We start from the raw sequence: 24436 nt of genomic DNA, 5'->3' as shown, positions 1-24436 counted from the left end.
AAAAAGAATGTCCTTTTAAAGTACCGTTGAAAATGTGGTTCTATGTATTTAAGGGATGGAGCCATAAAAGGATAATTTTGTGTTTATAAAGGAAAGTCTTTTTAAAGTACCTTTGAAAATGTGGTTCTATGTTTTTATAACTTAAGGAAATTTTAACGCTACCCATATAAACAACAATAACTTTTAAGTTTAAAGAGAAGACAGTGCTGACTTTTTTTAAGTTAAAAATATCAGGAAGATAATGACAAAACATGAATTTATTTTTGTAGAAGGTAATATTTTTATTGCCTCAAATTTAAAAAAAAAAAAAAACTTTAAGGGTTTCATTCTTAAAATAAAAGCAAATGTAAATGAGACCTAGCATCAAGGCAATTTCAACACCCCATTACAGAGGTCCTGTCTGTGGAAAATCAACAGAAAATGTTATAAAGGACCTCCATCCAACCTGGGGAAATAGTGGTTGCGGACCACTCTCCACCTAGCACGTTTGAGTCTGAGGTTGCAACAGGAGGATATCCTTGCAACTTGAATGGACTAACTCTGGCCAGAAGAGCTGCTTTCAATGACCAACGAATCAGTTGAATTTCTGTTCTCATCGACTGCGGTTTAAGTTGGTTTATATCGCGGTATAATGAGTGCGTCGGTGGCCTGCAATTGAATGAAGGAAAAGTATGTTTCAATCAAAAGTCGCGTTCATCTTTTGATACAAATACGATTACTAATATCGATGTGCAATCCAATAAATATTTTTATGCTTATACGCATATCCTGTGCCAGTGATGATTATGTTTGAAACACCAAAATATGTACGTACATATCGTACACTATAAATGCGATTTAAGAAATGTCTTTACCTTTAATACAAATATTTTGAAAATGAGTGGAAAGTTGATTAAAGGTTGCATAACTCGCAGTGTGCCAAATCCGATTTAAGGAAACGGAATATAAAGAATACCAGTGGAGTGTGCTACAAAAAAACACCTGAAATTTCAGTTCCCCCTTTTGAAGTTGGCTGAGGTCCTCAGATTGCGAAGCCCTTGCAATACGGATTATGAGGAATGCAGGCTTTCTTTCGCTTCTGTTTTTTTTTTTTGGTTGATTAAATATTTTCTTTTCGTTTAGCTATCCGTTTTTTACCAAAGCTTTTTTTAGGTAAAGGTAAAGGTGGAAGTTATTGAGGTAGAAACAACAGCAGAATACAGACGAATTTGCCGTATAATTGCCCCAATTTTGTGAGCAGTAGAATTAGTCATCGAGGTCTCTAAATAATTTAATATTTGCCATTCTTAACAAAAAAGTGCAGGTTAACAATAAGTATCAGCTTAGTTTCCTTTCGGGTTAACTTAGGGCACCGAAGGACTCTTACCTTCTTGGATTTACAACTACAATTTATTGATTTTTGTAAGAAATTTATTATTGCTCGCTTCAAGAAATAAATTATACATCAAAAAAGCCAGGCAGAGTATTTACTTTAAAAGGTTTAGAGCTTATATGTTTAAAGGTAAAGATTAATAAAAGTAAAAGGTTGAAAATAAATAAACTTTTGTTAGCCAAAAAGAACATACATATGACCTGTAGGGCCAATCCTTTTAATCTGATGGTCTACTCAAACTTTGTTTGACTTCCTGTTTTCGCAAATCGCGTGACAGCCTTCTTTCTTCTCAAAGTCTTTCAATTCTAAATCAAATGCTTTAAGAAAAATTCTATGTATGCTATTTTTTTATTGAAGCAATTCTAAAGGGCATATAATTTCCTATAGCCTAGTCTCACTGTTTTTAAATATTTAACTAAGCCATTTTAATAGAACGTTTTTTTCCTTAACTTTAAAAGAAAGTTAATGTAACTTTAACTCGTATTTATGTTCATTATTATACTTTTTTTTATATTTTAAACTATTTTAAAAAAACTATGAGATTCATAAGCCAGTATTGCAATAACAGAATTCATTAAAAAAATAGGCAATAAATAAAATACAAATTTAAACTATGAAAAAGAAGAATATGACGAAATAAAAGCGGTACTAATAAAGGACAATGGAATTATATCTAAACATTTTTTTTATTTTAATAATCAAGTCTAAAAAATGTTTATAACTTGAAAAAGAAGTGGATAAACAAGTATGGATTACAAAAACTACATCCACGATCTTTTAAAACTGTGCGCCATGAGTTGATCGATAAAAAGAGATCGGAAGTGTGGCCCGATTTTCCTTCAGTGCTGAAAAATTAAATTGAGGCAGTGTTGCAAAAGGCCTTAAATCCGAATTGTTTGATTTCTGGGAAGAGGAGAGGATGAGGATCGTAGTTAGTGCCAATGCAGCTAAAAATTAATGTGTGCAATCCGAGCTCGGTTAATTTGTGATGAATGAAAATCCAAATAAGTGCATGTGCGTGACGACAGGCAGCAGCGGCCGGCTCTGAAATAATCAAAAGATATCGAAAACTTCGAATATTAGTCACTTTAAAGCGGAGTTGTTTGCGCAGTGGGATCAACTTTTAATTTTAAAGGTACCAACGCACACAGATACTCGGCCGCAGATACATCTGGATGTGAGTGTGTGTGTGTGCCAAACAATTTAGGTGTACATATGGAAAAGATTAAGCCGTGGTTTCAGGCCCACTCTTATTTACCCAAAGACTTGCTGCCTACTCACTATTTTCCACTATTTTTTTTATCAAGGTGTTTGTGTGTTTATTTTACCTTATCGAAAAATTGGGCTCACGGAAAAAGAGGCACATGTTATCTGAATAAAGCGATATATATATATATATCAGAGTTTATACATATGTATGGGAGTTAGCATTACATACCCATGTAACTGGAGTATGACTGTAAAAATTCCGTTTTTTGTGGACTTTGTGGATGCCTATAGGGTCCAGGTGCAACGGGAAATGTGAGGCGAAAGATATAAATTGCGTGGGCAAAAAGTATCTTCAAGATATATCAACTGCAGTTTAAAACTTTAAAACTAAAACTTAACTCTTATTTTATGGTACATATGTGAGTGTCTCATCAACGTGAACTTCTTATGAATTACGACCATTCATTATGGCCAATTATTACTCATTCGGTGACCGAAGCAATTTCGCAACCCATCGACTTCCATGTATCTTAATCTTTGTAAAAAAAAATGGTTCTGCAACTGCTTCGCCAAACAAGTGGTTCTTCAATCAGCTGGTAGAGGTGACAGATGTGTAGCTATAGGTAGAAAGTTTCTACTAGAAACCATAAAAAAGATACTTTTTATGATGTGTTCAACAAAAAGAAACTATTCTCTTTAGGTGTTACACCTTTTACACCAAAATTACACCTTTTTAGAAAGAAGAAAGGTTCTCATGTAGAAGTTAGACAGCAGAGTTCTTTGTTTAAAAAAATCCAAATTAAGAAAATGTATAGTGCTTTCCAAATCAAAGTTTTTCATATTTTATTATCAAGTAATTTAGTTGAATTAATTTTTTAAACACATGCTAATTATGTTAACCGTGAAAGTAAATAATAAAGTTTAGCATTATAATATCAACACTAATAGCTATGATTATAAATATCTTGCTTAACAAAAAGTTGTATTTCTTCTATGTAACAACAAATTAAAATAATAGCCTAAAACTCATCTAAATCGAAAATCATAAAGACTGATAACAGGCCGTGCCCATTTAAAGAAAAAACTAGGTCAAATCGATTTGTGAGCAGGCGTTTATTTCAACCGTTTCCAATTAGGCGGAAAAGTAGTTTTTAAAAATTTTGATTTTAAACTATGAATATGCTAATCTCAGCTAATAAGATTTAAATATTTACTTGAAATTTGTGTTTAATAGAAAATTATAAATAAATTGTAATTAAAATTAATTCACAAACAGAAAACCACAAAGGGAAAATTTTATGTTATATCTGTGATTTTAATTGGATATTTAGGGTTTTGTTGAATTAAATTTAATAGTTCCTGAAATGATAATTAGTTCATGGCTCATTTCAATTGCATTCGGATAAAACGAAAGTGTGTTTTTGTGAAAGTGAATGAAAATAGAGACATTCAATGAATGGACAGATAAAAAAACACACATGAAGGCTGTTTTATTGAAATATTTGTTAAGCTTTTAATCTTTAAAAGACAACAAAAAAATACAAAACACTAACAAATAAATACTTAATCGTTTTTCAGGATATTATGTGAAATAAGAGCCGTATATGTTTACTATGAAGATTAAAAAATATGTAACTCCTGTAAAAAGAAAAACTTTCAACATAGTCCAATGGACTTCACTCCTGTGTAGTCTTTGGCTACTCCCCACTGTACAAAGCAAATCCGATGACAAGGCAACTGCGAATTTCGAATATAGACTAGAGAACCGATTGGAGAATCTTTACCGATTTAGCCATCATGTATATAATGTTACCATACCAGAGAACAGTCTGGGAAAGACTTATGCTAAGGGAGTACTGCATGAAAGACTGGCCGGCATGAGAGTTGGCTTGCACTCAGAGGTTAAGTATAGGATAATTAGTGGCGATAAGGATAAGCTGTTCAAGGCCGAGGAGAAGCTGGTGGGGGACTTTGCCTTCTTGGCGATCCGAACCCGAACCAACAATGTGGTGCTGAACCGCGAGAAAACCGAGGAATACGTAATCAGAGTGAAAGCACATGTACATTTGCACGACAGGAACGTGTCGAGCCACGAGACGGAGACGAATATTCACATCAAGGTCCTGGACCGCAACGATCTCAGTCCGCTCTTTTACCCCACTCAGTATAATGTGGTGATTCCGGAGGACACGCCCAAATATCAGAGCATCCTGAAGGTGACCGCCGACGATGCGGATCTCGGCATCAATGGCGAAATCTACTACAGCCTGCTCATGGACAGCGAGTACTTCGCCATCCATCCGACCACAGGGGAAATCACCTTGCTGCAGCAGCTGCAGTACGCCGAGAGCTCGCACTTTGAGCTCACAGTGCTGGCCTACGACAGGGGCTCCTGGGTCAACCACCAGAATCACCAGGCCAGCAAGGCCAAGGTCAGTATTTCGGTAAAGCAGGTCAACTTCTACGCCCCGGAAATCTTCACAAAGACCTTTTCAAGTGTCACGCCCACCTCCAATCCCCTGATATACGGGATAGTCCGAGTCAACGACAAAGACACGGGGATTAACGGCAACATTGGGAGTCTGGAGATTGTGGACGGAAATCCGGATGGCACGTTCCTCCTGAGAACTGCGGAGACCAAAGACGAGTACTACATCGAGCTGAACCAGTTTGCGCATTTAAATCAACAGTTTTTTATCTACAATCTCACCCTGCGGGCCGAGGACCTGGGCACCCCTCGCCGATTCGCCTACAAGTCAGTTCCGATACAGATAAAGCCGGAGAGCAAGAATGTACCAATATTCACGCAGGAGATATACGAAGTCTCGATTCCGGAAACGGCGCCCATCAACATGCCTGTGATAAGGCTGAAAGTGAGTGATCCCGACCTGGGGAAGAACGCTTTGGTCTACCTGGAGATCGTGGGCGGTAACGAGGGCGACGAGTTTCGCATCAATCCCGATTCTGGGATGCTGTACACTGCCAAGCAGCTGGATGCGGAGCGCAAGTCCATGTACACCCTGACAGTCTCGGCCATCGACCAGGCGAACGTGGGCTCAAGGAAACAGTCCTCGGCCAAGGTGAAGATCAACGTTCAGGACATGAACGACAACGATCCGATCTTCGAGAATGTAAATAAAGTAATATATATTAACGAAAATAATCTCGCCGGCTCGTTTGTCGTTAAACTCACTGCCAAAGACAGGGACTCTGGCGAGAACTCGTACATATCCTATAGTATTGCCAACCTGAACACTGTGCCCTTCGAGATCGATCACTTCACCGGAGTGGTGAAGACCACGTCCCTGATAGACTACGAGACGATGAGGCGAAACTATGAGCTTATTATCCGGGCCTCGGACTGGGGCCTACCCTATCGCAGACAGACTGAAATAAAGCTCTCGATTGTGGTGAAGGACATCAATGACAACAGACCCCAGTTCGAGCGGGTCAACTGCTACGGAAAGGTCACTAAATCAGCCCCCATGGGCACTGAGGTTTTCGTGACCTCCGCCATTGATTTCGATGCTGGGGACATGATATCCTATCGCCTGAGCGACGGCAACGAGGATGGCTGCTTTAGCTTGGATCCCACTTCCGGTTCGCTATCCATTGCCTGTGATTTGATGAAGGCCGCCATGGGTAACCGGGTGCTCAAAATCTCGGCCACCGATGGAACTCATTTCTCCGATGAGCTGATCATCAACGTCCACCTGATGCCGGACGACTTGAGCGGAGACGCCGGTGTGTTGCACGGTTATGGATCCTTCGAGTGTCGCGAAACGGGAGTGGCCCGCAGGCTGGCGGAGACCATGGCTTTGGCGGAGAAAAACAACGTAAAGGCCGTCTCCCAGTCGGTTTTCAGTGACCTGTCCCTGACGCCAAGTCGATATGGCCAAAATGTCCATCGCCCGGAGTTCATAAACTTCCCCCAGGAGCTGGCCATAAACGAGAGTGTGCAGCTGGGGGAAACTGTGGCTTGGATCGAGGCCAAGGATCGGGATCTGGGCTACAATGGGAAGCTGGTGTTTGCCATTTCCGACGGCGACTACGATTCGGTATTTCGCATCGATCCCGATCGTGGTGAGCTGCAAATCATTGGCTACTTGGACAGAGAGCGGCAGAATGAATATGTCCTCAACATCACCGTCTATGACCTCGGTACGCCCACCAAAGCCAACTCGAAAATGCTGCCCATCACCATCCTCGATGTGAACGACAATCGTCCTGTTATCCAAAAGACTCTTGCCACCTTTAGGCTGACTGAGAATGCCAGGATAGGGACTGTGGTACACTGCATCCATGCCACCGATGCCGACTCTGGAATCAATGCCCAAGTGACCTATTCCCTGTCCGTGGAGTGCAATGATTTTACGGTCAACGCCACCAATGGCTGCATCCGCCTGAACAAGCCACTGGATCGCGAGAAGCAGGACAAGTATGAGCTCCACATAACGGCCAAGGATGGTGGAAATCCAGCCTTGTCCTCGGAGGCATTGGTTTATGTTTTGGTGGATGATGTGAACGACAATGCCCCCGTGTTCGGTGTCCAGGAGTACACATTCAAGGTGCGCGAGGACCTGCCGAAAGGCACTGTGCTGGCCGTCATCGAAGCTGTGGACGAGGACATTGGTCCCAATGCCGAGATCCTCTTTTCCCTTAAAGAAGAAAACCAGGAGGAGGAACTGTTCAAAATCGACAAGCACACAGGGGCCATAAGGACGCAAGGATTCCTGGACTATGAGAACAAGCAAGTCCACAACCTGATTGTGAGCGCCATCGATGGCGGAGATCCTTCACTCACCTCCGATATGCCCATAGTGATCATGATCATTGATGTCAACGAAAACCGATTTGTCCCCGAGTTCGAGGACTTTGTGTACGAAGGCAGGATCAGGGAGAACAAGCCCAAGGGAACGTTTGTGATGAATGTCACTGCCAGGGATTTGGACACCGTTGATTTGAATTCCAAAATAACTTATTCAATCACAGGCGGAGATGGGCTGGGTATTTTTGCAGTCAATGATCAAGGTTTGTAGATAGTTTGATTTAAGTTAATCAACTATTAAGTATTATTATTTAATGTTTTAAGGATCCATTACTTCCTTGTCGCAACTCGATGCGGAAACGAAGAACTTCTATTGGCTAACACTGTGTGCTCAGGACAGCGCCATTGTGCCCCTCAGCAATTGTGTTGAAGTAAGTGCTAGACATACATATCTCCCTGATCTACATAATAATCATTTTATAATACTTTCTAGGTCTATATACAAGTTGAAAACGAAAACGACAATATTCCCCTGACCAGCAAACCAGTTTACTATGTAAATGTAACCGAGGCCAGTGCAGAAAATATTGAAATCATTAAACTGCATGCTGTGGATCCGGATATAGATCCCACACAAACCATTTCCTACAATATTGTTTCAGGAAATCTGGTTGGCTACTTTGAAATTGATTCCAAAAAAGGTAAGACAGTATTTAATTTTTCTTAAAAATATTTCCTTTAATTTTTTTGATAATTTAAGGAGTTATAAGAACCACGGAGCGCAAACTCGACAGAGAAAATCAAGCAGAGCACATCTTAGAGGTATTTCATTAAACAATCTTTACATATTTTGTTTAGTTACATATCTCCCTCATCTATCAGGTGGCCATATCGGATAATGGATCTCCTATGCTGTCCTCTACTTCACGAATCGTTGTAACCGTTTTGGATATTAACGATAACAGTCCAGAGTTCGATCTGAGGGTCTACAAAGTGCAAGTTCCTTCCTCGGCTACGGTGAACCAGTCCATATTCCAGGTATTTTCATTCAAGAAATCTTTATAATTCAAAGTAAATCATGATCATGTCTTCCAGGTGCATGCTATCGATAGTGACGATGGGGATAATGGTCGCATTACATACTCCATCAAGTCGGGAAAGGGTAAAAACAAGTTCCGCATCGATAGCCAAAGAGGCCATATATACATTGCAAAGCCCTTGGAATCAGATAATGAGTTTGAGATCCACATTAAGGCCGAGGACAATGGGATTCCTAAGAAGAGTCAAACTGCTCGGGTCAATATAGTGGTAGTTCCAGTCAATCCAAACTCACAGAATGCTCCAATAATTGTAAAGAAAACCACGGATAATTCTGTCGATTTGACGGAGAACGACAAGCCGGGTTTTTTGGTGACACAAATTCTAGCCGTTGATGATGACAACGATCAGTTGTGGTACAACATTTCCAGTAAGTTTTTAATCTAAATAAATAATACATTATATTAATTGTATTTTGTTTTTATAATTTAGGTGGCAATGAGGATAATTCTTTTTATATTGGCCAAGACAATGGAAATATTCTGCTGTCCAAGCATCTAGACTATGAAACGAAAAAGTCCTATAATCTAACCATCAGTGTAACGGATGGAACGTTCACCTCGTTCACAAACCTCCTCATCCAAGTGATAGACATCAATGACAACACTCCCAAGTTTGCCAAGGATGTCTATCACGTGAACATCTCAGAAAACATTGAAGAGGAGTCGGTTATAATGCAACTCCATGCCACTGACAGGGACGAGGATAAAAAGTTATTCTATCATTTGCACGCCACTCAGGATCCCTCATCGCTGGCCCTGTTCCGTATCGATTCCATAAGCGGAAATGTCATCGTCACCCAGAGATTGGATTTCGAAAAGACAGCCCAGCACATACTGATTGTTTTTGTCAAGGATCAGGGTGCGCCTGGCAAGAGGAACTATGCCAAGATTATCGTGAATGTCCACGACCACAACGATCACCATCCGGAGTTTACGGCCAAAATAATTCAGAGCAAGGTGCCGGAGAGTGCGGCCATTGGATCCAAGTTGGCCGAAGTGAGGGCCATAGACCGGGACAGTGGCCACAATGCGGAGATACAGTACTCCATAATAACTGGCAACGTGGGCAGTGCCTTTGAGATCGATCCAACCTTTGGCATCATCACTCTGGCCGACAGCCTGAACATCAACAAGATTCCGGAGTATATGCTGCAGGTTAAGGCCATGGATATGGGCAGTCCACCGCTGTCCTCTCAGATCCCAGTGCACATCATCGTGACGATGTCGGAGAACGATCCGCCAAAGTACTCCACCAATAATATAGCTATAGAAATATACGAAAACCTGGGAATCGGAACATTCGTCACTCAGGTGACAGCCCGCTCATCCTCATCCATATTCTTTAATATTGTTTCCGGCAATGTGAACGACAGCTTCCGAATCAATCCTTCCACGGGAGTTATAGTTATTAATGGAAACATTGACTACGAAATAATTAAGTAAGTAGTTTATATTATTTACCTTAAAATATCTTAATAAAATGTATTATTATTTCAAGGGTTTTCAACCTGACGGTTAAAGGCACCAATATGGCAGCAGAGTCTTCTTGCCAGAATATAGTTATACATATCTTAGATGCTAACGATAATATTCCATATTTCATTCAAAACGAATATGTGGGAGCTTTGTCTGAATCGGCTGAAATAGGATCCTACGTACTCAAAGTACACGAATCAAAAGAGTGGGTTTTTTAATTCAAAATACTTGCGAGTTAAAATATTAAATATATCATTATTTTTAGCCATTTAACTTTACAAGTCAAAGATGCTGATGTCGGAGTTAATGGAATGGTTGAATATCACATAAATGATGATATTGCCAAGAGTGTTTTTAAAATAGATTCCACAACCGGAGCCATAGAACTTTTAAGACATTTGGACTATGAAAAAAATACAGCCTATACATTTGATGTTACGGTATTATATCATACTTTCTTTATTTTTAGAAAACACCATTAAAAGTATATATATTTTAGGTTAGTGATATGGGAAAGCCAAAACTACATTCCACCACAACTGCCCACGTAACCATACGTGTGATTAATGTTAACGACTGTCCACCAGTTTTCAATGAAAGAGAACTGAATGTAACCTTGTTCCTGCCAACTTTTGAGAATGTTTTCGTGGCTCAAATAAAAGCCAGCGATGCAGATAACGATACTCTGCGATTCGATATTGTGGATGGAAATTCGAACGAATGCTTTCAAATTGATAAATACTCCGGAGCTCTTACCACAAGGTACTAGTATCCATTACTGGATAAAGAATTCTTCCTAAACTCTTAATTTTTTACAGAAACTTTGAAATACTCAATAATGAAAACGATCGGGAATACAACCTGCATGTCCGTGCCTCTGATGGCATTTACTCTGCCATTTTAATTGTTAAGATCAGGGTTATTGTGGCCATGGACACCAACTTTGTGTTCCAAAGAGATTCTTACAGGTTTTCTGCCATTGAAAATAACACCAAGGTGGCCACCATCGGTTTGGTCAATGTGGTGGGCAACTCCCTCAATGAAAATGTCGAGTACCGCATCCTGAATCCCACGGATCTCTTCGAAATCGGCATAAGTTCTGGGGCTCTAAAGACCACAGGTGTTATTTTTGATCGCGAAGTGAAGGATCTGTACAGACTCTTTGTGGAGGCCAAGTCGGAGTTGTATGAAGGATTAAATGCCAATGTCCGCAGAGCAGTAACTTCTGTGTATATCTCGGTCCTGGATGTAAACGACAACTGTCCGTTGTTCGTCAATATGCCATACTATGCCACTGTTTCAATAGACGATCCCAAAGGTACCATTATAATGCAAGTTAAGGCTGTGGACTTGGACAGTGCAGAGAACGGAGAGGTCCGGTACGAATTGAAGAAGGGAAATGGTGAACTCTTCAAGCTGGATCGAAAAACAGGAGAACTGTCCATTAAACAACATGTAGAGGGTCACAACAGGAACTATGAACTAACTGTGGCTGCCTATGATGGGGCTATAACGCCATGTTCCTCAGAAGCACCTCTTCAAGTTAAGGTAAGAGAATGGAAATCCAATGAAAGAAGGATTTAAAATAAATTATATTTCATTTAATAGGTTATTGATCGTTCTATGCCTGTGTTTGAGAAACAATTCTACACTGTAACCGTCAAGGAAGATGTGGAAATGTATTCGGCCCTTTCCGTCTCCATTGAAGCTGAGAGTCCCTTGGGCAGAGATCTAATCTACACCATATCTTCTGACAGCCAATCTTTTGAAATTGATTACAATACAGGTAGTAATTCTTACCCTTTACCTTTGTACCCTTTTTATTAAATATCCCTATTTGTAGGATCGATTTTTGTGGTTAGTGAACTGGACTACGAAGTAAAGAACAGCCATGACATTGCCATCCGAGCCACTGACAGTCTGTCTGGGGTTTTCGCCGAGGTTGTCCTCTCAGTTTCCGTAATCGACGTCAACGATTGCTATCCCGATATTGAGAGTGATATCTACAATATCACCATACCCGAGAACTCTTCGTTTGGCACTCAGATTTTAAAAATCAATGCCACTGACAAGGACTCGGGGGCGAATGCTAAGCTTTCCTACTACATTGAATCCATAAATGGGCAAAACAACTCCGACTTGTTCCACATTGATGTCTCAGATGGTAACTTGTATTTAAAGACGTCCTTGGACTATGAACAGGCCAGTTCCCATCACATTGTGGTTAATGTTAAGGACCATGGATCGCCCTCTCTGAGCTCGAGATCGAATGTTTTCATAACAGGTTTGTTTATATTGTTGAATATTGTATTTAATTTTATATAATTCTGTTAAAATTTTAGTGAAAGACTTGAATGACAATCCTCCTTGCTTTGTGGAGCCCTCCTACTTCACCAAGCTCTCTGCGGCAGCCGTTCGAGGACAGTTCGTGGCTCTGCCCAAGGCCTACGACAAGGATGTTTCCGATATTGATTCGCTGGAGTACAAGATTGTCTATGGAAACGAATTGCAGACCTACAGCATTGACAAGATGACTGGTGTCATATCCTTGCAGAACATGCTCAATTTCACCGACAAAAGTAGCACTGTTTTGAATATATCCGTATCGGATGGAGTGCATACGGCATATGCCCGCCTTAAAATATCCCTCCTACCGGAAAATACGTACAGTCCGCAGTTTGAAAAGAGCATCTATGAGGCTAAAATTCCAGAGAATTTGTTACATGGTCATAATGTAATCACGGTAAGTGATTCAAAGAAATTATAAAAGTATAATGTTTAAAATAATCTTCTATTCTCAGGTCACTGCCACGGATGGAGATTTCGGTCCCTACTCGAACCTTTATTATGAAATAGTATCCGAGGAGATGAAAAAGTACTTCGTTATTGATCAAACTACAGGTGTGATCACCTCGAGGGTTACATTCGATCGGGAGAAAAAGGACGACTACGAGGTGTTGTTGAAAGTGTCGGATGGTGGAGGATTGTTTAGTTTTGCAACTCTGAAGGTTTCCATTGTGGATGTCAACGACAATGTTCCCTATTTCCCACTGAAAGAATACAAAATAGTATTGAGCACGGCAACGGAGGTCAATAAAACTATTTTAACTGTAAGTTTTAATATAAATATATCTTGAAATATACTCATAAGTATAACCTTCTGCAGGTCAAAGCCAAGGACGACGATATTAATGAGAACGGGGCCATAATCTACAAGATTGTTCAAAAATCGATTGATGAAGAGCTAAATCGTTTGATTGAGATCAATGAAGGTAATGGGGATATCATCCTGAAACGAGAGCCTGGCAACTATGGAGCTGGTTCATATCAGTTTTTCGTACGGGCTTCCGATGGCGGAGATCCAAAGTTTCATTCCGAAGTTCCTGTTTCCATCGAAATAATCGAAACAGATACCCCTATTCCGGTGTTTGAAAAGCCTCTAGTCCATCTAAAGATCATCGAATCGACGCCTCCGGGAACTGTCCTCACCAAGCTGCACGTAATCGGAAACTTTACCTTCAAGTTTGCGATAGCAGCGGATCAGGACAACTTCATGATCTCGGACAATGGTGAACTGATCCTCCAGCAAACTCTGGACCGGGAACAGCAGGACTCTCATCACTTGATTGTGGTGGCGGAAACGGCCACTGTGCCTGTCCTCTACGCCTATGCAGATGTCCTGATTGATGTCAATGATGAAAACGACAATTATCCCAAGTTCGACAACACTTTCTACAGTGTCAGTGTGGCGGAGAACAGCGAAAAGGTCAACTCCCTGGTGAAGGTGTCTGCCACGGACGCGGATGCCGGGCCAAATGGCAATATCCGGTATTACTTGGAGAGTGATTCGGAGAACATACAAAACATATTCGACATTGACATCTACACGGGGTGGATCACATTGCTGACGCTGTTGGATCGGGAGGTTCAGTCGGAATACAACTTCAAAGTGATTGCAGCGGACAACGGGAGACCCAAGCACGATGCCAAAGTGCCGGTGACCATCAAAATAGTGGACTACAACGACAATGCTCCTGCTTTTAAGTTGCCCATCGAGAGGTTGTCGGTTTTGGAGAATGCCCTGCCAGGAACAGTGCTGGTCAACTTATTGCTGATCGATCCGGACATCGAGAAGCAGGAGATGGACTTTTTCATCGTCTCCGGCGATAAGCAGGCTCAGTTCCAGATTGGCAAGAGTGGCGAGCTGTTTATAGCTAAACCCCTGGACCGGGAACAGATCAAGTTCTATAACCTGAGCGTGATTGCTACCGATGGGAAGTTCACGGCTAAGGCCAATGTGGAGATCGATGTGATGGACATCAACGACAACATGCCCTTCTGCTTGAAGCCTCGATATCACATAACCACCAATGAATCCACTCCCATTGGCACCAAACTCGTGGAGATCAAGGCGGTTGACTTTGACCTGCAGAGCAAATTGCGTTTCTATCTTTCCGGCAAGGGAGCCGATGACTTTGCCATTGGTAAGGAGAATGGAATCCTGAAAGTGGCCAGTGCTCTGGATCGGGAAACGAATGCCAAGTACAAGTTGATTGCCCACGTCCAGGATGGCAAGGATTTCAGCCAGGAGTGCTTCTCCGAGATAATCGTAACCGTTACCGACGTAAACGACAACATTCCAGTGTTTTCAATGAACCAGTACCGGGTAAGCGTTCCCGAGGATGCCCAACTGAACACCTTGATCACCAAAGTGCACGCCGTGGACAAGGATTTCGGAATCAATCGACAAATAAAGTACTCTCTGATGGGTGAGAACCATGACTTTTTCAGAATTTCCAAAACCACCGGAATCATAAAGTTGGAAAAGAATCTGGATCGAGAAACCATATCATTGTTTAACCTCACGGTCAAGGCTGAGGATTATGGCATCCCGAAACTACATTCCATTGCCACCGTAGTCGTGAGCATTTTGGACATTAACGACAATCCTCCGGAGTTCAGCATGCGGCAGTATTCTTGCAAGGTTTTCGAAAACGCCACCCAAGGCACAGACGTCTGCAAAGTGTATGCGGCTTCTATAGACATCGGCGTTAATGCCGATATTCGTTACTATATAATGAGCGGCAACGAGCAGGGAAAGTTCTCCATGGATTCCGTGTCCGGCGATCTAACGCTGAACTCCAGTTTGGACTACGAGATGTCCAAGTTTTACTTCCTCACCATCCAGGCCATTGATGGAGGCACTCCACCGCTCAGCAATAATGCCCACGTCAATGTTTCCATCCTGGACATCAACGACAACAGCCCGAAGTTCCAACAAAACCTGTACCGTGTAAATGTCAATGAGGATGTTCTGGTGGGCTCCAAGATTCTGGATGTGAATGCTACGGATGAGGACTCGGATGTGAATGGCCTGGTGACCTACAGTATTGAAAGGGGCGACAACATAGGTCAGTTTTCGATTGATAGGAAAAACGGAACCATAGCCATCTCAAGGCCTCTGGATCGCGAGACCATTGCCAACTACAACCTGGAGATTCAGGCCTGTGATCAGGGAACTCCACAGCGTTGCAACATTGTGCCGGTGACCGTGAATGTCCTGGACACGAACGACAATGCCCCACTCTTTTCCAGCGCCAACTACAGTATTATGCTCCAGGAGAACCGGCCACTGGGCTACGTGTTCCTTACCTTCAAAGTTTCCGATGCAGATGAGTCGCCCAATACCACGCCGTATACGTTTGACATTCGTTCCGGCAACGAGGGCGGACTATTTCGATTGGGCCAGGACGGCTCCCTGAGCACTGCCGCTCGTTTCAACCACAATCTACAGGACGAGTTTGTGATCCAGATACGGGTCTTCGACAACGGCACTCCGCCTTTGTACTCCGATGCCTGGGTGGTGATCAAAATTATCGAAGAGAGCCAGTACCCGCCGATCGTTACCCCACTGGAGGTCAACATAAACTCCTTCGAGGATGACTTCTCTGGGGCGTTTATTGGCATGGTTCACGCCACCGACCAGGACAAGTACGATGAGCTGAGCTTCGGCCTCCAGGCACTGGTCTCCGGCCAGAACGAAACGTATCAGAGCTCCAAACTCTTTAACATTTCCAACAAAACCGGAAAGATATATGCCATCTCGAATCTGGACATTGGTCTCTACAAGCTGAATGTTTCGGTATCGGATGGAAAGTTCCAGGTCTTCTCGATTGTCAAGATCAATGTGGAGTTGGTCACTAGCGAAATGCTCAGGGAATCGGTGGTAATCCGCTTCAGTAGAATCTCCGCCTCAGAGTTCCTTCTCAGCCACAGGAAGACCTTCATGCGCTCCATTCGCAATATAATGCGCTGTCGACAAAAGGATGTGATTCTGATCACCCTGCAGGAGGAGACTCCCAGGCACTCGGTCGCCAGACGCCACAGCCGCTCCACGGGCACCAATTTGAACGTGGTTTTCGCGGTGCGGAAGCAGCAGATCATCCCAGATTCGGATGAGTTCTTCACCAGCGAGGAGATTCGCCAGACGCTGATTGACAAGAAGAACGAGATCGAGAACGAGACGAATCTGGTGGTGGAGGAAGTGCTGCCAGACACCTGCCAGAGCCAGAAGAACGCCTGCGTGCATGGCGAGTGCCGGCAGGTTCTCCGTATCCTTAAGAGCAATGTGACCACAACATTCACCGATGTGATTAGCTTCGCTGCTCCCTCGTACAACCAGGTGAACAGGTGCGTCTGCCGGCCGGGATACGATGGAAAGACTTGCAATGAGACGGTGAACGCCTGCTCCTCGGATCCCTGCTCTCCGCAAAGGATCTGCCTGCCCTCCGGCTCGGTTCTGGGCTACCAGTGCGTCTGTCCGAAGGGTTTCTCGGGTGCCTACTGCGAGCGTAAGTCCTCGCCCTGCAACAACGAGTCCTGCGACATTGGCCTGTTTACCGCCGTCTCCTTTGGAGGAAAGAGCTACGCCCACTACAAGATCAACAAAATGAAGGCCAAGATGGCTCTGGAGAACGAATTCTCGTACTCCCTGCAGATCCGTACTGTCCAGCAGAGCGGTACCCTGCTGTACGCCAGCGGCAAGGTAGACTACAACATTCTGGAGATCATCAACGGTGCGGTGCAGTACCGCTTCGACTTGGGCTCCGGTGAGGGAGTGATCAGCGTGTCCAGCGTCTACATCTCCGATGGGGAGTGGCACGTGATTAGCCTTGAGCGTTCCCTCAACAGTGCCAAGCTGATGGTGGACAACAAGCACGTCTCGCATGGCAGTGCCCCCGGCGTCAATGGCATCCTGAACATCCAGTCCAACGACATTTTCGTTGGCGCCGAGGTTCGTCCCCATCCGTCGATCATCGGCTACGAGGATATCCAGCGGGGATTCATCGGCTGCATGGCTAACATCAAGATTGCCCAGGAGTCCCTGCCGCTCTACATATCCGGTGGCAGCACCATCGCCGCCCTCAAGAGATTCACTAACGTAGAGTTCAAGTGCGATCCCTCGAACGTGCTTCAGGTCCTGGGCATTTGCGGCTCCCAGCCGTGTGCCAACAGCGGCATCTGTAAGGATCTTGGCGGAGAGTCCTTTGAGTGTGCCTGCCAGTCCCGCTTCTCGGGCAAGCAGTGCGAAATCGATCTCGATCCCTGCTCCTCCGGACCCTGTCTGTTTGGAGGACGCTGCGACCACCACGGGCCAAACAACTACACCTGCACCTGCCCCATCCACCTGTCCGGCAAGAGGTGCGAGTACGGAAAGTTCTGCACACCGAATCCCTGCAAGAACGGAGGAATCTGCGAGGAGGGCGACGGCATATCGCACTGCATGTGCCGAGGATACACGGGCCCCACCTGCGAAATCGACGTGGATGAGTGCGAAAACCAGCCGTGTGGCAACGGGGCAACCTGCATCAACGAGCCGGGCAGTTTCAGGTGCATCTGTCCCTCCTACCTGACCGGGGCCAGCTGTGGAGATCCCCTTTACTCCAACTCGATATCCACGAAGCTGAAGAACTTCTCCCTGGAGCACATCAGCGGCATTATTTCCGGCATCACTGTGGTGCTGGTCGTGATCAGCTGCGCCCTGTGTTGTGTGGTCATTCGCAGGAATTCGTCCGCCAAGCGCAGGAACCGTCTCGACCGGGACAAGAACAAGGCATCCTACAAGGAGGCGAATCTTAACTCGCTGGTGGACAAGGACAACTACTGCAAGTCGAATGTCAAGCTAAGCAATCTGGAGGTCAACCAGCGACCCATCAGCTACACAGCAGCTCCGAACGACAGCCTGTTTCTGAGCAACAACAGGAACTTTGTCAACAACTTGGACATCTTGAGGAGCTATGGATCGGCTGGCGATGAGCTGGAGAATGTGCCATTCGAGTACCAGAAGGTGAACCGAAACAAACAGCATGTGAACATCAATACTTGCCATTCCGCGGATGGAGAAAATAATGGCTACAAGCAGGAGTGGTGCGAGCAAATGCACTTGAGGACCTTCTCTGAAAATAAACTTAATAATGGTTAGTATCCTTAGCAAGGATCCTTACTAGAAGATTATAAAACTAATCTTTTAAAAAATTGTAGAACTCAAGAGGGACTATGGACCATCGGTGAGCCGCTTCTCGACCGGGAAACTCATCCAAGTGGAAATGCCAAATGTATGCCACTCCTCTGGTGCTGGGAACTTTGTCGATTACTCCGCCCTGGCCAATGGGCAGTACCATTGGGACTGCTCTGACTGGGTGCGCAAGAGCCATAATCCTTTGCCGGATATAACCGAGGTGCCCGGAGCCGAAATAGCCGACTCCTCCAGCTTGCACAGCAACGACAGCAATGAGTCCAAGTCGAAAAAAGCCTTTTTCGTTCACAGTAAGTTTTCCAACAAAATTTAAGAAAATAAGGAAATAATTTAAAATAACTCATCTTAGGGGAAGATGGAGATGTGGATCCGACAAGGGATATAGCCGCTTTAAATGAGGATATCGGATCCGAGTACTTGGATTCGGAGGCCGAGAGCTGCTTGGAGCCGTTTATGTTGCCCAGATCAAATAATCAGCCGCTTTCAAGACTGAGTTCTTTTAATAATATCGAGAATGAAGACTATAAATCAAATACAGGTAAGAATATTAATTCTTTCAGATACTTTAGATAATTATATCTAGTTATTATTGGCTTTTTAAGATCTTTTTGTTGTTGTTTTATTACTAAAACTATTACTAACATCACTTCTATTTAATTATCTATTTAAAAACTTCCTTCCATGCATTCAGTGCCTTTACCGTCGACACTTAGTCATTCGTGTAAGTCTTCAATTCATCCCTAAGTAATGTGCGAATTGTCGCGAATTGAAATATATCCTTTAGTTACCATTGAAACACAACACATATTTGACTTGTAAATACAGAATTCTCATAGGAGAAGGATATTTAATATTCGAGAGTGTGAATAAAACCGAAAGAATAAAGAACGTTTAACTAAGAAATTTGATATGGTCTTGTCTTAATTCCAAGTCTAATTTTCATGATTGCTTTCAGGCACAGAGTAGTGGAAATGAAGTGTATTTTTTCCAAATGTATTTAATAATTAAGAACTAATATTTTATAAGAAACTTACTAAATGGGAAATGGATCTAACTAATTAGTATTTGAAAAATCAATGACTATATTCATCTATTCTGCAGGCAAAGTATATTTAAGACATCCTGATTCATATTTGCCAACGATGCATTTTCCAAGTGAAACGGATGGGGAAAGCTCTTTGAACGAGGGACCCATTTCAAGGAGGGAAACTAAAAGCCGAAGAACATTAAGTGGTAAGATTTCAACACTATCCCATAGAACATAAATATCTTAATAAAATAATCATATTTTACAGAGAATTCAGAGGAAGCGTTCCTATTTCCATGTGCTGGCGGAGAAATGGGCTCCAACAGCAATATTTCAGTTCGTCTTTGTGAAATTGAAGATTCTGAACTGGAAGAATTTTTGCCACAACAACAGAAAAACATTTAAATGACATGCTTAGCTATAAGAACTAATTTTTACATTTTTTATTTTGTTAGATACTAATTTCCATAGGAACTTCAGTTGAATATTTTCAATAAAAAGATATATATATTTATATATAAACATTTATAATTTTTATTTTTTACATTTATTTAAAAATATTAACAATACATAGTGATTTGGATAGCAAAGTTAAAAATCGAGTTAAAAACTGGATAATATCTATTTCTTTTTCGATTTTTCCAACTTCTTAGCCATAAAGCTTTTCCTTAACTTCATCAGTCTGTTGGTGCCGCCAAACCATTTGTTGAATTTCTCCATCATCTAAAATAAGAGATTAGATTAAGAACTAGCCAGTTAAAGTATGAATTGTTGTTACCTTATCCTCTATGGGGAAAAGAGGTGGTTTTTCCTCGTTTATGAAATATTCCAGGAACTCGTGGGGATCCAATGCATCAGTTTGCAGTCGCATTCTCCTCTCGATACTCAATGTGTTCTTGATGTTGTCAGTAATGTCCCCAGAGTTGTAGGCTTGCAGAACTCTTGCTAGTGCAGAATAGGCATATTCTTCCATATTATCGGGACAATTTTCGGTCATCAGTTCCAGCCAAATCAAGAAGCTCGTACCGTAGTCGCACCTCGGAATAAGTAAGATTTTCTGGAACGCTTTTCGAATGCCACCTTTTGCCGACCATGGCATGTTGCTCGTACCAACCACTACAATTTTATCATTCTTCTTCAGAGGCTTTAGAATTTTACTGGCTATGGAGGCCCCCAACAGCCTTGGGTTGATATCCTGCGCCTCTGGCGGAATTTTATTCCAGAATAATCGATGCGCCTCTTCTATATACATGATGGTGGGCTGAAAGGCTTTTGCGACTTTCATAATTAGATGGAGGAAGTATTTTAAATCATCGGCGTACTTGTAGGTCTTTTCTGGACTCAGGTTCATAAAAACAGCATCTGGAAAATGTATTACTATGATATATAATTCTAGAAGATATTCTTAAATATTTTACCCAATTCTGAAGCAATTATATTGCAGAGCAATTTCTTTCCACTATTCAATGGACCGATGAGGAGTAAAGATTTTGGTTTTGGAATATCAAATTCGCCCATTCCCAGCATTGACTCTTGGATGACCATTTTAATATCACCTTTGGCTGGACCCAGTGTTCTAAAAACAAATATTCATTCTTAAATAAAAAATAAATCACAAAATTATTAAAAACTTACGTCAAGTCATCCTCATCTCGAGTATCATCGGCCACAAAGTTAAAGTCTGCAATGAATTCATCGAAATCTTTCGTTGAAACTTCTTCAATGATTCCTCCGTCCTTCAATTCGTTGTACAAGGACTCCAGAGTCCTGTCACCGGTTGGGTCCTTTGGCTTCTTCTTCTTCTTGGGCTTTTTCTGCTTTGGATATTTGACCTTTAATGGAGTGTACTTTTCATCTTTGTCTTTTGCCAAAGCTTCACGTAGCAATTCATATTCCACCCTGAAATACACAAAAATATTAAACATTTTAGGTGTAGCTAAAGGTGTTAGGTGTAGGTGTTACCTCATATATTCGTCTACCAAACCCCTGACTTCCTGATGGATCTTGGCCAGTTCATCTTCGATAACCCACTCCTTGATGGGATCATGGTTTTTATTTAAATACTCGTCAACGTTTCTCCAGTCTTCAGCGTATTTTTTCATTGTTTCTTCAATGGCAACTGAAAAAGATTAAATAAAAATTAAAATATTTTGTAAATCCTTTTTAATATTTTTAAAGATCTTACCTATAGGCTTGCTTGCACCGATTTCATAGCCAATGTCGATGATTCCCGCATCTCTTAGCTTCTTCCTGCGCTTAGCTTCCTTCATTTTTACTAGCTTTATTTTCTCCTTCTTCTTTCTCTTTTCTTTTCTCTCCTTATCCTTAAGCTTTTTCTTCTCTTCCTTGGTCATTGGCTTCTTGCCCAAGGTCTGCTGAAACTCCATTGGAGTCATGGTTTCATCGATGACCACTAAAACAGTGCCCTTCTTAACAGGATCGGGGTAAGGATGGAAATCTTGGGTCTTTTCATAGCTGAAAGTAATAGTAAGTAATAAAAGGCCTTTTTAGGATAGAATCTTGACTCACAATTCAGCAAACCAAGCTCGAATATGATCAGATATATCCTCCATCATCCAGGGACTACGCACTTGCAACAGCCTTGTACGTTCGTCGAGCATTAAGTTGATGTATTCCTCGTCCAGTTTTTTCTTCAGCATTTCATTTTTATACATTTCCATAACCGCGTTGGCTCTCTGGTTCGGTCTTTTGAGTTTTCTCATTTTTTTCATACCATAGAGCTCTTCTTTGAAGCGTTTCTTTATTTTAACAATTTTCCTCGCCCTGTAACCTCTCCACCATCTTTGGATTTCAGTGGCTGCCTTATTTCTTTTCAAATTGTAAGCTTCTTCATCTACAAAAGGGAAAATAATGTTAACTAAAGTCTTAGGGTTTAATGTGGAAAATTACCAAAGAATGCTGGAGTGTCTCCTACATCATCTTTGGTCCTTAAATACTGACAGTCCTCTGTATTTTTGATGAAATCTGCAGTGAATATGGTTCTTTTAACGGGTATACTCATGGTCTGATCGGGTTTGAAGGTGAACCGATAGTTTATTTTTTTCCTCTGAAACACCTTGAGGAACTTCTTTTTATCGAACTTGAGATTTGACTTATATACACGAGCTCGTCGCGCTCTTTCATGGGCCTGGATCAGCTTCACAGCGTCGGTGATAGGCATCCAATCCTTGGCTGCCTTCTCTTCCTTTTCCACATCGTTCATGTACAGTCTATTGTCCGCAATGATATTTTGAATATCCAGTGGACGGCGGTAGAGAAACTGAGGAGATCTCCATATAACCAAGTCCCGGGGTGTCAGTTTTCTGGCGATCAAAGCTTTGTCCAAATAAACGTACTCGCTCATCTCCAATTCCTTTAGCTCCTCCTTGAGTTTCATCAACTGCTGGGTGGCACTTTCAACAAGGGTCCGCACCACGGCTCGTTTTTGCACTTGGAAGGTATGATGGTAGATGAAACCCAACTTTGCCACCAACTCCACATACAAGACATAAAGTTCAGCGAATATTTTAAAGGAAACTGCCTTCTCGTCAGGTGGTTCAATTTTTTTCAAACGGTTCTGCTTTTTAATAAGCTGGGCGATATCCTTTCTGGTGGACACCCAGTACTTATGATTTAAATCGAAAGACATTTTGAATTTTCAGAATCTTCTCTAATTGACGAAAAAATAGTTTTGCGTGTGGTATGAATATATATTGAATTTATTTATATCTGTACACTTAATAAAAAATATGTCGATTACCTGAATATTCAAAGGTTACTTAGTACCAATATATTTTTTTGATTTCATATTAATTTATCACTGCATCTTAATTTATTTTAATAAACTAATCAGGGAATCCGGAAGGGCACAACCACTGCCTCCTTGTGGTCAATTTGAATATGTGAGACACTCACATGCGCTTTCTCAATAAAGTCCTTCATCTAAAAATAGATAAGAATTTATATTAAATTCTCGGATTAGTCTATTAATACTCTTACTTGAGCTGTGTCCTCCGGATAAAGAGGCTTTGCTAAATAGAACTGATGGCTGGGGACGTCTTTTAAGAGGCCTGCAATATTGAAGTGTAAGTAATTATGGTAACTATTAATAATTTATATATATACCTTTCAGTATGACACTGGGGTGTTGTACATTACTCCACTGCTGGTGCAACCTCTGCGAGTACAATCTTATTCTGTCAGTGTACTCCTGGTGCTCCAAGCTATGGCAGTCCATGGCACCAACATTGATCATGTTTCTAAGGGGAAAAAGTGGAGTTTAAATTAATACAGGTATCTAAACATAAATTCTCCTACGAAAGATATTGAATATCCATTCAACAAACAATGGTTACTGAGAGACGATCATTTGTCATTAAAATAAGTGTAAACAAACAACTGGACACCGACAATGTGTGTCATGCTATGCTTATCAAACCGATAGGGCGTCGTACTAGTTCCTATCTGTCGTAGCAAACATCCAAATCAAATTGGAATACCCTATAAGGGTAAATTGGTGCCCTATCGGAAAGTAGAAGGTGCATAACAACTGCGTACATGGCTGTATTTTGAACCAATCTGGATAGAGCGGTCTGGTCATCCTTCTTGGGTAGCGAGTGGGCGTAGTCGTTGCTCAGGCCATCCGAGTTGCTTCTCCGGAGGGCCGGGCTGTGGTTCACGGGATCTACTAGAAGGTGTGTCCTCTCGTTTGGCTCGTTCGGCTGCAAGGGGAATAAAGAACACAATAATAGAGGGAATTACAGATCGACCCGAAGCTGATGACTCACCTGAGCTCCTGTGTCTTCGGTGCATTGCCAGCAGTTGCAGATCGAGGCCAGGTAATTCCAAACGGAGTGTATATAATCCATTTTTTAAGTAATTTTAATGCAGTTTTCGATGTTTTTAGAATTTCTAGTGATGTGCTTTCAGCATTTTTCAGCGTTCAACA

At 42.1% G+C, this 24436-nt stretch overlaps 3 protein-coding genes across 8 annotated transcripts; 1 reads left to right on the top strand and 2 right to left on the bottom strand.

The window, feature by feature from the left end:
* The first annotated feature begins 609 nt into the window (after window positions 1-609).
* On the top strand, window positions 610-19967 carry kug (FAT atypical cadherin kugelei). Of its 6 annotated transcripts, XM_043214083.2 has the most exons (22): window positions 2273-2557; window positions 4160-7612; window positions 7674-7780; window positions 7843-8050; window positions 8110-8171; window positions 8232-8387; window positions 8445-8817; window positions 8880-9888; window positions 9948-10130; window positions 10191-10365; window positions 10425-10687; window positions 10744-11473; window positions 11534-11711; window positions 11769-12209; window positions 12268-12668; window positions 12727-13035; window positions 13092-18402; window positions 18467-18751; window positions 18811-18999; window positions 19153-19182; window positions 19563-19694; window positions 19757-19967. In XM_043214083.2, the coding sequence occupies exons 2-22, from the start codon at window positions 4186-4188 to the stop codon at window positions 19891-19893; spliced, it is 14106 nt and encodes a 4701-aa protein (XP_043070018.1). In that variant the 5' UTR covers window positions 2273-2557; window positions 4160-4185; the 3' UTR covers window positions 19894-19967. The 6 variants fall into 6 exon arrangements, with proteins under 6 accessions (XP_070136420.1, XP_043070018.1, XP_070136419.1 ...); XM_070280319.1 differs by lacking the exons at window positions 2273-2557; window positions 19153-19182 and adding an exon at window positions 610-669 and having other exon boundaries at window positions 19757-19966; XM_070280318.1 differs by lacking the exon at window positions 19153-19182 and having other exon boundaries at window positions 2274-2507; window positions 19757-19966.
* An 84-nt stretch (window positions 19968-20051) lies between these two features.
* Window positions 20052-23140, bottom strand: LOC108120865 (dynein regulatory complex protein 11). Its single transcript, XM_017234708.3, has 8 exons — window positions 22399-23140; window positions 22018-22342; window positions 21674-21963; window positions 21451-21607; window positions 21124-21387; window positions 20907-21064; window positions 20267-20850; window positions 20052-20211 (listed from the first exon to the last, which is right to left on the bottom strand). Exons 1-8 carry the CDS (start codon window positions 23135-23137, stop codon window positions 20110-20112), a joined length of 2619 nt encoding a protein of 872 aa, XP_017090197.2. The 5' UTR covers window positions 23138-23140; the 3' UTR covers window positions 20052-20109.
* Window positions 23141-23244: 104 nt separating this feature from the next.
* Window positions 23245-24436, bottom strand: Lamtor1 (Late endosomal/lysosomal adaptor, MAPK and MTOR activator 1). The gene is made up of 5 exons (XM_017234709.3): window positions 24276-24436; window positions 24046-24209; window positions 23614-23747; window positions 23488-23558; window positions 23245-23430 (listed from the first exon to the last, which is right to left on the bottom strand). Exons 1-5 carry the CDS (start codon window positions 24354-24356, stop codon window positions 23338-23340), a joined length of 543 nt encoding a protein of 180 aa, XP_017090198.1. The 5' UTR covers window positions 24357-24436; the 3' UTR covers window positions 23245-23337.

This window comes from Drosophila bipectinata, chromosome 3L (genome assembly GCF_030179905.1).
Source record: "Drosophila bipectinata strain 14024-0381.07 chromosome 3L, DbipHiC1v2, whole genome shotgun sequence".
NCBI classification, from domain to species: Eukaryota; Metazoa; Arthropoda; class Insecta; order Diptera; family Drosophilidae; genus Drosophila; species Drosophila bipectinata.
The sequence above is the reverse complement of the archived record's forward strand: the minus strand, read 5'-3'. Positions and strand labels throughout refer to the sequence as shown.